The sequence below is a fragment of the Euprymna scolopes genome, chromosome 38 (genome assembly GCF_053919585.1).
Source record: "Euprymna scolopes isolate OS-2025 chromosome 38, ASM5391958v1, whole genome shotgun sequence".
Classification (NCBI taxonomy): Eukaryota; Metazoa; Mollusca; class Cephalopoda; order Sepiida; family Sepiolidae; genus Euprymna; species Euprymna scolopes.
In genome coordinates this window covers 19,242,138-19,256,132 of record NC_136519.1, presented here as the reverse complement: position 1 = coordinate 19,256,132, position 13,995 = coordinate 19,242,138, and the positions used below count along the sequence as shown (strand labels likewise).

General features: G+C 36.0%; 2 protein-coding genes across 2 annotated transcripts in view; both read left to right on the top strand.

Moving 5' to 3' along the window:
- The window catches only part of LOC145263083 (DBH-like monooxygenase protein 1), a 414,483-nt gene that overhangs the window by 227,886 nt on the left and 172,602 nt on the right, over positions 1-13,995 (top strand). The window lies entirely within an intron of this gene.
- LOC145263084 (orexin receptor type 2-like) overlaps positions 1-13,995 on the top strand; it is a 661,665-nt gene that overhangs the window by 599,964 nt on the left and 47,706 nt on the right. Inside the window, exon 4 of the mRNA XM_080119962.1 lies at positions 7,146-7,530. Within this exon, the coding sequence (XP_079976088.1) occupies positions 7,146-7,530 (385 nt within the window). The remainder of the gene's footprint in view (positions 1-7,145; positions 7,531-13,995) is intronic.

The following is a 13,995-nucleotide window of genomic DNA, read 5'->3' as shown; positions in this document are numbered from 1 at the left end:
AATGTATGTATGTTTGCATGTCGGCCTAAAACTTTCGACAGAGGCGACGGATTTCACCAAGACCAGTATCGTTTTGAAGTTCGACCTTTCAGACGACAAATATAAAAACATAGGCTAAAAAACATTAATATCTATCTTCACCTTAAACCGGGCACTTTTCTACAGGGGGGGGTCGCTTTTTTCGCCGATATTTTTGAAAGACATCTCCTTTCGATTGTCTAGCCTTAATTAAAACCTACGTCACTTCCGGTTCGGCGCTGATCGTAACAGCAAAGACGTCAGATTTTTTTTTCTTTGTTCTTTTCCTCCTTCGGGGTATGAGTACTACCACTTTTTTTTTTTTTTTTTTTTTGCTTAACACACACATCCAAACACCCGGGCAACGCTGGGCTGAAATGATAGTATATATATACTTGCCACCATGAAATTGTGTTCTTTTCCGAAGATACTAATAACACATAAACGTGACCTTAGAAACGTGACCTTTTTCCAAGAGTTACTTTGTTGCTGTGATTGATCCCACACTACCTCTTTAATTTTTTTTCGAATAAAAATAAATTGTTAATGAAACTTCTCCAGAAGTTATTCATAAGCTTGCCTTGATACATAGCGCAGTAGTAAGGCATAATGTATGAGGTCGTTTAAAAATCGAATACGGTTATTTTTCTACTACATTTTTGATGTAGGTTGGAAAATTTTCCTAACACGTTAGATTTTGCTAATTATTTGTTCTTTAAATTTTTTTTAAACAAAAATGTAAATACGCACTTTAGTGTTGAAAACATTTTTATAAATTAAAATAAATTAAAAAAGGAACAAACAAAAGTAAATTAATCCGGTTCGGCATCTTTCCATTTTAACACAATAATTTATTAGCGTTACTTTCCCGTCTCAAAACCAGTTAAGTCTCTCGCCATTGTCCATCTCGCCCGTTATACACTTTTCTTCTCCGACCTCACGCCGGCCGTAGCCAGCCATTTCTCGCCTTCAACTATACACGTCCATTTTCTTAGACGTCCACTTTGTCTCTCCGCCGATTACGTGGTGTCCTTTTTCGCTTTTTCTTGTCGCGCCAACTCGGGCACACTCCCTAATTTGCATATGTGCCTTTTTCGGCTACTACTGCTGTTAATCTCTTCGCAAGCCAGTCATCCTTTGCTGCTGATATTTTCCCGCGCGCTCATAAGCACTCTTACAATATTACATCCCTGTGTCTGTTTTATGACGAACCCGAAGCAGTTCATGACGTAATCTCCCCGACAAACCCGATAAGTTGCAACATCCTACCTTTCGCTATAAAGTCCCTATATACCGAAAAGTCTTCTACGCTAATAGTTTCTGTCCTCAAACTGCTAGACTTTGGAATTCCCGCCATGTTTCCTGTTTCCCTTACTGTACCAATATGCAGGAATTTAAGTGTACTGCGAATGGACATCACACCACCTACTTCTCTACATAGATCTCCTGTAAATATGATCCCACATAATAGCCGTTTACGTTCCAGGGTGACATACCTTGTTGAATAAGAAGTGAAAAATGTGCAATTGTTCGTTTTATTGTGTATGTGTGTACACGTTTGTGTGTCAGTGTGTGCTTACATAACTGTGCGAGTATGTGTATATGTGCATATGCTTACTCATATGTGTTTGCAGAATTGTACACGCATATGCGCTTATGCGTATGTGCAAATTTGTATATGCACTTGTATCTAAATAGGTGCGCGTGCGTACATGTGCACGTGTCTATGTATAGGCGGGTGTGCGTCAATACGTGTATGCGTGAGGGTGTATACATGCGTGTTTTTCTGCTTTATGAATCGTGTACATGTGTGTATGCATGTGGTTGCGTGGTATGTGTGTGTGCGAGCATACTCATGCACGTTTACATATATCTATGTGCGGTCTATGCATAGATGCGTGTGCGTGCATATACATGCTTGAGTACTTATATAGGTGTGCGTATGTGAGTGTATCTGTATGCGTGTGCGTGTTTATAAATATGTGCACATTGTTATATGTTACTGTGTACGTGTAAGCACACGTGTGTGTATGCGTGCACAGACTTCTCTACGGCAGATGTTGGATAAGGAAAAGTGGCGATGCACATTCGAAAGCAGAAATGTGTATACACGCACATTCTAGAGGGATTTTAATCTACATCATTGTGTCCCATAAAAATGATCGGAATTGTAATTATCATGAAAACAAAGAACCGAATCAGAGGTTATGAATTGCGGAATGCAAATATAAAAAGAAGAATGTAATATCTAAATATTTAGATTTCTAGGAATGTCGTTTGATGTCTATATAAGAGATAAACATTAAAATATTAAACACAACACAATTACAATAGGGTTCTCTATATTTCTTTAAGAGTGCTCTTTCCTTTGGGTGTTTCTCTTAGCGTATAAATTGACCCGAACGGCAATATGATAACGTCAATCTTTTCAGTTGTGTTCACTTTCTCCCTTAAAATCCCACATTCCGATGACGCGTAAGGGTTGGGGTTAGGATGAAGCGTACATCCCAGCTTATCAATAACTATTCAAATTACTTATTGCGTTTTTTTTTCTTTATATTACCATCTATTTTAAACTATTATGTGTATCATATGGATTATTATTTATTTGATGGCTGTTGTAATATCTTACTTTGTTTAGGTTCGTCTTGTCGAACTCGGGACTCTTTATGTTCAACTCGGAAATTGTTACGGAATTTTCAACTGAATCCTTTTTTTATTATTATTATTATTATTTTATACACGGGAGTAGTTTGCTCTGGTTTCGTTAGTCATGGCCTGATAGAAGTAATTCGTGATTGGATTCTTAGTATCGTCTGCATTTAGGATTGAACGTTTAACCTCCAGACAATTATCATTTAGAACGTATTATTATAGTACCTATTTACTATGCCTCCCCACGGGACAGAGTTAGACACCAGGGTCGTTTTTTAACGTGGAGAAAAGGTACAAAAATAAAAATTGTCTCAGTCGTGAAGGATTTCTCCTCCACCGAAAGAGAACAAGAAATAGAAGTGCAGCATCTGAAGAACAGATGGTATTTATTTGCTCCCCCACTGAGCAAATTAGGCACAAGGCCGTTTTTAATGTAAGGTAAAAACCAGCTCCCCTTAAAGTAGGCAAAAAGGGGGCACTCTGGTTACCAAAAATAATAATTGTCCCAGTATAGAGGGCTTCCCCTCCATTGACTGGCACAAATTATCTTAAGTGCAGCATCTGTCGGATCAGATACTACACTTTGATCTTGACCAAAAGGCCAAGTATTGGATTATTATAGTAGCCCAAATAATACAAATAAACATTTATTATTATTTTAGTAGCAGCGGTAGTAGTAGTAGTAGTAGTAGTAGTAGTAGTAGTAGTAGTAGCAGTAGTAGTAGTAAAACTACTATTAATACTACTAATACGAATACTAATACTAACTAGTAAACACGATCAGAAATATTTTTGTCTTTTGGTATGAAATGTACTCTCCGCGCCTATGTGACCATTGCCGTCATGGTATTAATACAAATTTAGTAGTAGTAGTAGTAGTAAGAGGAGGAGGAGGAGGAGGAGTGGAAGTACTCTACTATTACCAGAGATATTTTCGTCTAATGGTGTGAAATGTATTCTCCATTGCCGCTATGGTATTGTATAAGTACTTTTTTCCTAAGATGCGACGGAACGTATAATCTAATTAGTTGTTCGTCATCGACTTGAATAAGTTAATAGACTGTTTCGTCCATTAAAACGTATTTCTTTTGTCTTATTTTGGACGCTCTACCATTTTATATTTGCTTTTTCAGGCCAAAATTTCCTCCTTGTTTCCTTATTAAATCTATTTCCGATAATGTGGGTCGTTCGTGCATTAGCGATGAGTTGACACCGGTTCTCGTTATATCATCGAAGTTAAGCAACTTTGAACCTGGTCAGTACCTGATGGGTGACCAATTTGGGGATTTCAGGCGCGGTATGTAGAAGGCCGTCGACACTTCTCTGCTGCAAGTTGCAAAAACTTAACGCCGTCATCTCCCCTAACGGGACTCTACATGTGTCTGGGGACCCCTTGTGAATTTCATACTCTCATGGAACTTCCTCCTTTGGAGGAAGCCGGTTAAAGCCGCGTACGGTTAGTGCCATTTCTATTTAGCGATGAGCTTTTAGCATTCTGATACTATGCAAACTCTTTCGGTTCGAAGAGGTGCGAACTTATTGCATTTAATAATATTCAGACAGGATCAAGGGAGGTTGAATAACTGAGAAGAGAAAGCACTAACCAGATTTCGACTGGATAAGTGCGTAGAAGACTGGGATTTTATGGAAGACATGTTCCACCAGAATTCCAGTGAAGGCCAATGCTCATTGCCAGTGAAAAGTGAATTATAAGCAGCAGTTGTGATAACGCAAATTAATTTGCAAAGCTTATCAAAAGAGGAGGAGAAAACTGGAAATCTGGGGGAGACTTGTTGTCACTCTTACTCTAGGAAACGCAGACTGTTGTCAGTCAGCGATCCTAGTGAGTAGTAGTAGTAGTAGTAGTAGTGGTAGTAGTAGTACAAATACTACTCACCAGGATCGCTCACTGATAACGGCCGGTGTTTCCTAGAGTCTGAGTGACAGCAAGTTGCCCCAGATATCAAGTTCTCTCCTCGTTTGATGAGCTTTACAAATTAATTTGCGTTATGTGTCAGAATTCCTAATGAGTAGTAGTAGTAGTAGTAGTAGTAGTATTAGTACAAATACTACTACTACCATTATTGCTCATTAGGAGTTCTGACACAGGTAATTATCAGGATCGCTCACTGAAAACAATCGTCAGCTAATAATAACTGAAAAAAGTTAAATCAACTATAAATAAAAAATAAATTAAATCAACTATAAATGAAAAGTAAATTAAATAAATCAACTTCAAATAATATTTCTTTATATAAAAATCATAACAATTCTATCACAAAAAAGCAATAACATGTAGCTAATTATTAAAATAGATTTTTAAATGTAATATGCAAATGAGGTTACTTCTTGAATGTAGATTTTATTTGAATAAAAAGTATATATAGAAATCATGATGGAATGAAAGTATGTAAATGTTCGTTTTCAAAAAGAAAAAGCGGGAGAAAGCGATCCAGATTCGTACCTGTGACGTAGACGTCAAATGCTGAAGACAAGATCAATGGATTCAGACTTATGATGTCGTAATAAAAACCAACAGGTTTTGAAAAACAGGTCAAATGGAGGTCCGAGACGCACGCTACGAATTTGTCTGTCACCGCCATTCCCCATTTTTCTCTCCGCCACTCGTCACACATTTTTTTGTCAAATAAATATTGTTTTTATAGACAAAAGAATTTGTCATTTATTTGATAAACTCAGCATATTTCAGACGCGCCTTATGTGTCATTAAAGTACAGTAGAAATAAAGGCGATTGATTAAGCCGATGTCTAAAAATAACTATGCGCATGCAGGCACGAAAAAAGCGCTGACTTTCATGCATACATTGTAAGAGAACCCCCGGTTATCCAACAGACTCAATTTTAACAAAAAAAATCATAATAACCTTTGCAAATGAATCTGAATCATCGCAACAGTCGCTTACCATCGACATCTTGTTGGCAATGGCCATTGGTCCTCACTGGGATTAAGTGGTAATAAGTTTCCTCAAGGTTACATTTCTCTTTCGTGAAAGGAATTTTATAAAAGTCGATCAAAATAAATGTAGAGACGGTGTCTGTTCGCAAATCGTCCATATTATAATCTAGGGAGTATATAAAAAATTCTCCAAAGTAGTAACCCTTTCGAGACTCCCCCCCCCCGAAAAAAGCCTTTCGTAGACATTTCGAGCCGAGGTCTAATTAGTGTTTTCTCTTACCGATTGTTTCATCCTCCTTGCCCCTCGGTTTTTTCCACTTCCTCGTCCTCCTCCTCCTCCTCCTCCTCGTCCTTATTATTTACTCACTAGGAGTGGTCACACAAGCCTTCATAAAAAATTTCTCTTGGAGAAAAACTTGTGGCGTTCTCTGGAGTCTGAGTGACAACGAGTCTCCCCCAGATTTCCTGTACTCTTTGCCTCTTTCGATAACAATTCCAGTTGAATTTGCGTTATTACAACAGCCGCTTACCATTGATTTCTCCTTGGAAGTGACCATTCGTTTTCACTGGAATTTGGGTAGAAATAAGCCTCCCCAAGGCCCCAGTCCTCTTTGCACTTGCTCTCCGGCGGAGGTCTGGCTAGTGCCTTTTCTCCTCTGTCTTTCCATCCTCCTTGACCTTTTCACTTATTTGGCGTGGTGCCAGTTTATGGTGACATACACACACAAAAAAGGGGTGGAATGCAGGGGCGCATGAGGGTACTTTACAATTATACCCTTTCAGTTTTCAGGATTCCATGTGATGTTCCTTTGTGTTTTACGTCTGTAGTATTTTCTATATGTCCAGTTTGTATCTCTAGCTTATGTGTTAGTCTCCGAATTCAAGGGGTTTCCTTAATATTTCGGCCTTTTTTTCCTGACTGGTATTCTTTGTATCTTATCAGCCATCCTTCTGATTCCAATCTCTCTCCCATTCTTTTTTCAAAGATTTTCGGTATTGTTCCTAGCACGCCTACTATTAGTGATGTTTATTATTATTATTATTATTATTATTATTATTATTATTATTATTATTATTATTATTATTATTATTATTATTATATAAATAATACAAATTATTAGTCCTCATCTAAAAATTTCTGAAACGTAAATTATATTTATTGTTTGGTGTTTAAACTTTATAATAATCTTCGTTCCACTTGAATGTTTGTAAAGTCAGAGATCAATATTTAGATTGAATATCGATCAATGACACGATTGGGAGTTTAAGAATTGCATTAGATGGCAATTCATGAAAATCTTTAGAAGCAAAAACAGCGTTTCTTTTATTTATAAAAGGAAATTTAGAAAATTATCAAAATCACAAAGGGGGGATAAAAATCGTAATATGGAGCTCAGTGGTCCTCATTCAAGTTAGCTAACCTTGAATTACGTACTAGTTATTGCTATCAGGTCGGTGGAAAAGTTTATTATATATATTACACCTCATGTCTTCATTTAATTCAGTTTTAATGCAATATTATTTTTGTCTATTTTTTATTAATTTTATTTTTCAGACCGTTTCCGTGGCTGTGTCCGTGTTAACCCTCAGCGCTATTTCTATCGAGCGGTGGTACGCCATTTGTCACCCGCTCTCATTCAAAAGCACCCCGTCGCGTGCCCGCAATTTCATCTTCTCCATCTGGCTCTTTTCCGCCTGCGTGGCCGTGCCAGACCTGATCACCGCCCAGATCCACCGCACTTTGCCGGCATACTACGACGACGTCCAGCTGCTCCTCTCGTGCCGACCCAGCTGGTCGGAGAGGGCACAGTTTATGTATCAAATGTTCCTCCTCGTCGGCCTCTACTTTCTTCCCTTTTGCCTGATGGCATTTACGTACACGATGATCGCGTACGTCCTTTGGCGCGAAGATATACCCGGAGTGAATGAGACAAGCAGGGGTAAGTGAGACTTTCTTTTCTTTCTGAATTTTTAGATAAGTCTTGATAATTCGTATTATTTGGATTCTTCAGCTTACTGTTCTCATCGGTCGATGTACCCTCCGACCTTCTTAAAGTGCATATTGTCAAACTCGCGAATCTTCCTATTAGACTTGGGAATCTGCAGGGTACTTTAATTTAATCCATGGCAGTGGCATGCTCTCGTTCTGCCAGCTATAACTTCCTAATTAATTCGCTATTGTATTTTGAGTGTCGTCCGCACTGACGATTTAATCTTCAACCTACAGAAGAGTGTAACTTACAACTGAATTGACTATGTAATTTATCCATGACGCCAAGGGCCTGCAAGGAGGTTACATCGACCGAAATATTGTGCGAATAACATTCAAGAGGAGAACCATGATTCGAAAATTCCAAATAATACGCAATCTCTTTTTTCGTCAGCCTCTATGTATTAGTGACAATGATCTCCGCGACGACGAAAAAACGCAATGATCTCCGCGACGACGAAATAAGCCAGGAATGTCACGAACGTATCTAATTGATCTTCTGTCTTTATATTTACACACTCTTTATTGTTTATTCTTACCTATGATAGCATATTTTTATTAATACAAATAAGAAACAAACATATACTACACTGCCCCAACAAGACGGAGGTAATGTCTGGGAAAACGAAATTATGAAGAGCGAACATGTATAACGTTGTCCACCTTTTTTAACGGTGTCGTTACATTTTTACGGGAAAACTTTTTAGGGGAAAACTCAACGTACTTTTTTTAACAAAAGCTTTTATATGTGGCATTTCCAACAACGCATCTTTTCTAAATCTTTTAAACAGTTCATTTTTCTTTCTCCGGTCGCGTCTGACTGTTTGTTTCTTCTGTGACGTCACCCATGTGTTTCGAAAACGTGCTTTTCCGAACAGTTGTCTCTTTCTCTGAACACGTCTCGAACACCTCTCTTTCTGTAAACACGTCTCGAACACCTCTCTTTCTCTGAACATGTCTCGAATACCTCTTCTTCTCCGAACACGTTCTTCTCTGAATACGTGTGACCTTTTAATCTTTGCCGTGACGTCACATCACGCAGCCGGCTTGGTCATGTGCATATATTAACCCAGTGTCAGCAATTCTGTTACTACACTACCCGTCAAATGATGAAATAATATCTGGGAATATAGTTATATGCCAACAAATTAGATGCGAGATTACTCCTCCACCCAAAAGAAAACGAGCAATTAATACTTGGAAGGATTATATTATAAGATAAAAGCATATATTACGCTTATATTTTATTTTATTTTATTGGAATCCTTTGAGATGAGGGTTTTATAATTTGTGTATTCGGGGCCCCTGGCGTAGTGGATAGAGGGGTTGAGTCTCTACGGTTCCAGGTGAGCATTGACTGAAATTAACGGTTTCAATCCTATCCAAAGCAGGCCAGAGAATTAGTTGACCAAAACATAGTGAGACAACAGCAACTATGGAAGACAGTAATTAATGGGGATCAGATACAAGACACAACATTTCTATCTCGTCGCGGTTAATCACATGGAGAAGGTCAGAGGATAAGTTGGCAGAAACGTGGTGAAATAACAAACTATGAAGATGAGAATTACAGTCCGCAAAAAATGAATACACCGATACTACGCTACCCGCTCTGTAATACATTACAATTAGAAAATAAAAATATTATTTTTAAAAGTTCTTGGAGAGTTCTAAGTATTAAATTCTTTTTCCGAGGGCTCCATAAATTTTCAAGTCGCAGTGTTCCATTTTAGAAATTCTAGAAATTTTCATCTACAACAGCTATAAATAGACGATAATAGCGTCATAATTTCAGGTATTAAATCAGCTCTGAAAATGAACGCTATTTTGGGGCAACCTTTCAACTATTTATGACCCCGGCCTATTTTTCTGGGATAAAATCAAGTCGTAAGGAATTCCTGAAACAAGCCAATTACAAACAATCTTATGAACTAACTACGCAGATAAAACGGTAATAATATATATATACATATATATATATATATATATACATACATATATATATATGTATTTATGTATGTATGTATGTATGTATGTATAACAAAAATAACTTATAGCTCTTTAAAGAAACGCTTAGGCAGCGGAAAAAATAAATAAATAACAGCATTTCGAAGCTAAAATAAAAAGATAGCTACATCCCATATAAAAATAAGGACCGCCTCAGATTTCAAATTTAATATATATATATATATATATATATATATATATATATATATATATATATATATATATATATATATAAACTTCTGAAAATAATATGAAAACCTCGCCCCACTAAAAATAATAATATAGACTTCTAATGAAAAGGATTCCACCAGACTTTGAATTATTATCGCTGGACCCACAAACAGATTTATACAAGCACTTGCCCGATTCGGATGACTACACAGCTATGCGGATTACCCCATATATAACTTGGACCTTATTACCAAACGGATGTAAAGAACGTATAACATGGATTTTACCAAGCAAGCTGGATCTAAAAAAAACATGCATATCCTTTTTCTGCAAATCTTCCTGCTACAGGACTTCTGATACATTTATTATTTTGACTTTGACTTTCCATGTCTCACTGACTTTAGCAAATAGGGTGCATACCTTTATAAGTATTTGCTAATATTTTATCTCCTCTGATGAGATGGTGGACATCGAAACCCTATAGGTTAAGGAGATTAATTTTCTAAAGCATTCTTTGTCTTGCTTAGAATAATAAAAATTCTTTTATATGAAACTCAACCACTTCATTTCATTTCAATGAGAGTTTTTTGAAATTCATTGAATTACAATTTAATATATATATATATATATATATATATATATATATATATATATATATATATATATATATATATAAACTTCTGAAAATAATGTACTCATGTACTCAAACCTTGGATGCGGATAAAACCGTTATTTATGAATATATTGTGAAATGGAATAGCTTTGAATACAGAAGACAAATATGATTGAAGAATCGTTTTTACAAATGTTTAAATTGATGATCATTATTGTCCAAACATTAAAGTGTAAGTACATTTTTTAGATATCATTTTTTATGTACAGATAAATCGAGGGAGGGAGGGGACAAGAAAGAGAAAGAAGGGACAGGTAACGGAGACGTGAAATATATAATATTTAAATGTAGTTTGTATTTATAGAAAAAAGGGGAAAGAAAAAACTTAACAATAAATCATTTTTATGTGTTTCTGCGAAGATTAAAATCAATATATAATGCTACCAGACCTTATGTCCAGAACACTTATTCCTATTTTTATCAAAATACATTACATGATTTCCGTGCACATAAATATATAAACATATATGCGTGTATATATATATATATATATATATAGAGAGAGAGAGAGAGAGAGAGAGAGAGAGAGAAAGAAAGAGAGACATACAAAAAGATAGGGAAGATATATAATGCTTAAATGTAGAAAACGAAATAAAGAAAAAACTAAACATGTTAATAATGGAGCAATCAACACTAAGTAAATAATCTTAAAATTTGATCAAATATTTCAAAATATATCTTGTATAAAGACGGTAAAAAAATTTCGAAATAGATTCCAATTGAACACCGGAAATGCATCTGTATAAATTAAAAGGACGGAATAAAAAGCGACTTCCGGCCTTAACTTACAATCGGAACTGCGGCCAGATTCCCACCAATGAAAAGCCAGGATTCATATTCAAATTAAATCAGACAGTTTCAAATAAGTTTATAATGAAGAAAGACGCATCGAAAGGAACATCAGTCGGATCTTATCTAATCTGCACCTCCTTGCTTGACACAACCTATTATCCAGGTAGAAAAAAAGCAACGAACGAGGCGCGTTTACAGTTCGACGGAAATTGCTTCTGACATTGTCTTGTAATTTTCATGACTTACTTTTATTGCAAAAAAAATTTAGCTGATGTCTCAAATCCTTTAAGCCATCATTTAAAAGACGACAATCGTAATAAAAATGGATACAAGCACAGACGTATTTCGACTATGAAATATTTAAGCCACAAGAATAGAAGTTTCAGAATCATTTAGATGAGGAATTATAGTGTGTATTATTTGGATAATTCTGATTATTATTCTTATCTTGGTTCTTATGTTCACAATATTTCGGCTGACATAATCTACCTTCATCAGATGGTGCGTTTGGATTTATTCATTCATATCACATAAATAAGATGATTTCCACAATCTTTTTAGTCAAGAGTGCTTCTAGAAATCTTTTTAGTCGGGAGTGTTTCTAGAAATACATCGGGTACTTACAAGAGGGAGAGGTGAAAGTTGCCAACATCCATATATGAGAAAGCGAGTTTTCCCGAACTATGGACTCTACATTAAACTACTTACAAGTAAGGTTGTATTTATAATTATAAGAATATATATATATATATATATATATATATATATATATATATATATATATATATATATAAGATAGAACGCTGGAACCCTTATTCCATTTTTGTATGTTTTAATTTGCTCCTATCCAGATTAATCCATTACACTTCTTTCCCATAAACTAAAAGAGCGAGAGAGACAGAGAGAGCAGGTGAGGCAGAATGAGTGACATAAACGCGAAGAAAGAAAGTGTTGAATACAGAGAGACTGAGACATTGGGAAATCAGGATGAGTTAGAGGAAAGGAGATTGGAGGCGAAAGGAGAGGAATGTAACAGAGCGCTGACGCGCGTATGACAGTAGCAGCAGCAGCTCTACGAGAGCCAACGTATGCAAATGACCGAGCTGTGTGCAAGGTGACGTTCAGCGAGGAGAAACGAAAGAAAAAGATTATTAAAAGAAAGACAGAAAAAGACGCGTTACATAAGGGAGGGGGACATAAAGGCTAGTCTTAATCTAATTAGAACTCGTCAGTCTATAATTATCTCTCACCAATCGGTATTAATTAGTCTATGCAAAAACTATAAAGAGTTATCTATTCTCGTGCTTAATAACAGAAACTGAATAATAGTAATTGTTTTACTAGCTAGATCCCATGAAAACTCCTCGGCCACTTATTTTTTTCTTCTCCTTGTAAAAATATTTGTTTTCTATTTTGTTTAATAAATGAAACAGACGTTTAAGTTTATTCGTATACTAGCGGGGGTACCCGGCGTTGCCCGAGTGTTTGTTTCCGGGACGGGGGGGGTTAAAAAATGTTATGGAAGGTAAGTAGGAAGGATCAAACCCGGAGTCATGAGTAAAAGTAGGAAAATAAAGTGTGAAAAAAAACAAACATTTGCAACGTTAACAGTTCGGCCACCAAGAAAAGTCCATTCCAGTTGTTTAGGAAAAAAAAAACGACTACGATAGGTCGGCGCGAACGTGAAAATATAATGTGAATTGTCCAGTACGCTAACCACTACGCGACAGAGCACTGCATATTAGTTTAGTGATTTTAAATAACTTCACATGAAAGAACTACGAAGCCAAACCGGTGTTCTCTTCTCAACTGTTCCTTTTGAACGATCCCCAAACGGTGTTAAGTGGTGGCAGGGAGAGGAGGAATTTATTAGAGAGAAAATATTTTACCACTTTCATTGATCTTAACCGATTTTGGCCGTGACTTCTCAGCAGAAAAAGTATAGAAATCTAAGATTATCGATGAATTTGAGAAATAATAAGCCTATAACACACCTCAGATATTGTTCTGCCGTTTGTGCATATTATATTTGCATGAAATATCTTGATTTTTAATCCTATTAATGTCAAAATCAGACGGGAAAAAATGAGTTCATTTTATTTATATAGAAATTGCAACAATGAAAAACTTTTTTGAGCTATAAATAATCTCTTTATTACAGTAAAAAATAATAGTCCGTTATAATCTACGCATGTATAAGTGACCGTGTCTGTCAGTGCCGATAACCGTTTCCACTAAATTACTCTGTCAAATTTTGCTCTACAGACTTGACACTTGATATACATTCGAACACGTGGAACAAATTCGATTGGGTTTTTAGTCGATAAAATTAACTGCCAAGATGTCAAAGTTTATGAAATTACAACTTGGCAAGCGTAAGCCAAATTAAAGTGTTTCTCTACGCATGCGCAGCTATACATTTATACGTTAATGTCGATTAATTGTTAGCGTTTTGATATCCATCTGTTAATGACTCAGATGGTAACGAATAGCGCAGGAGCGGCAGATGTTTTGGCTTTGATTCTTGCTGATTTTTTTTACTTTTGAAATAAGTAATATATATTGGGTACAATATAATTATCAATAGAGTATTGGCTCTATAACGATAAATATGAAATCTGCATAAATTAAAATATCATATTTAAGCGTATTTTACTACCGGACGAACACTAATACTCTTACAGGGAAGGGCTGTCCCCTTTCCATGTAAATAAGAAGAATATTAGATAAGTGAAAATGAGATTAGGATAAGCCTAGAATCGAACCCTGTAG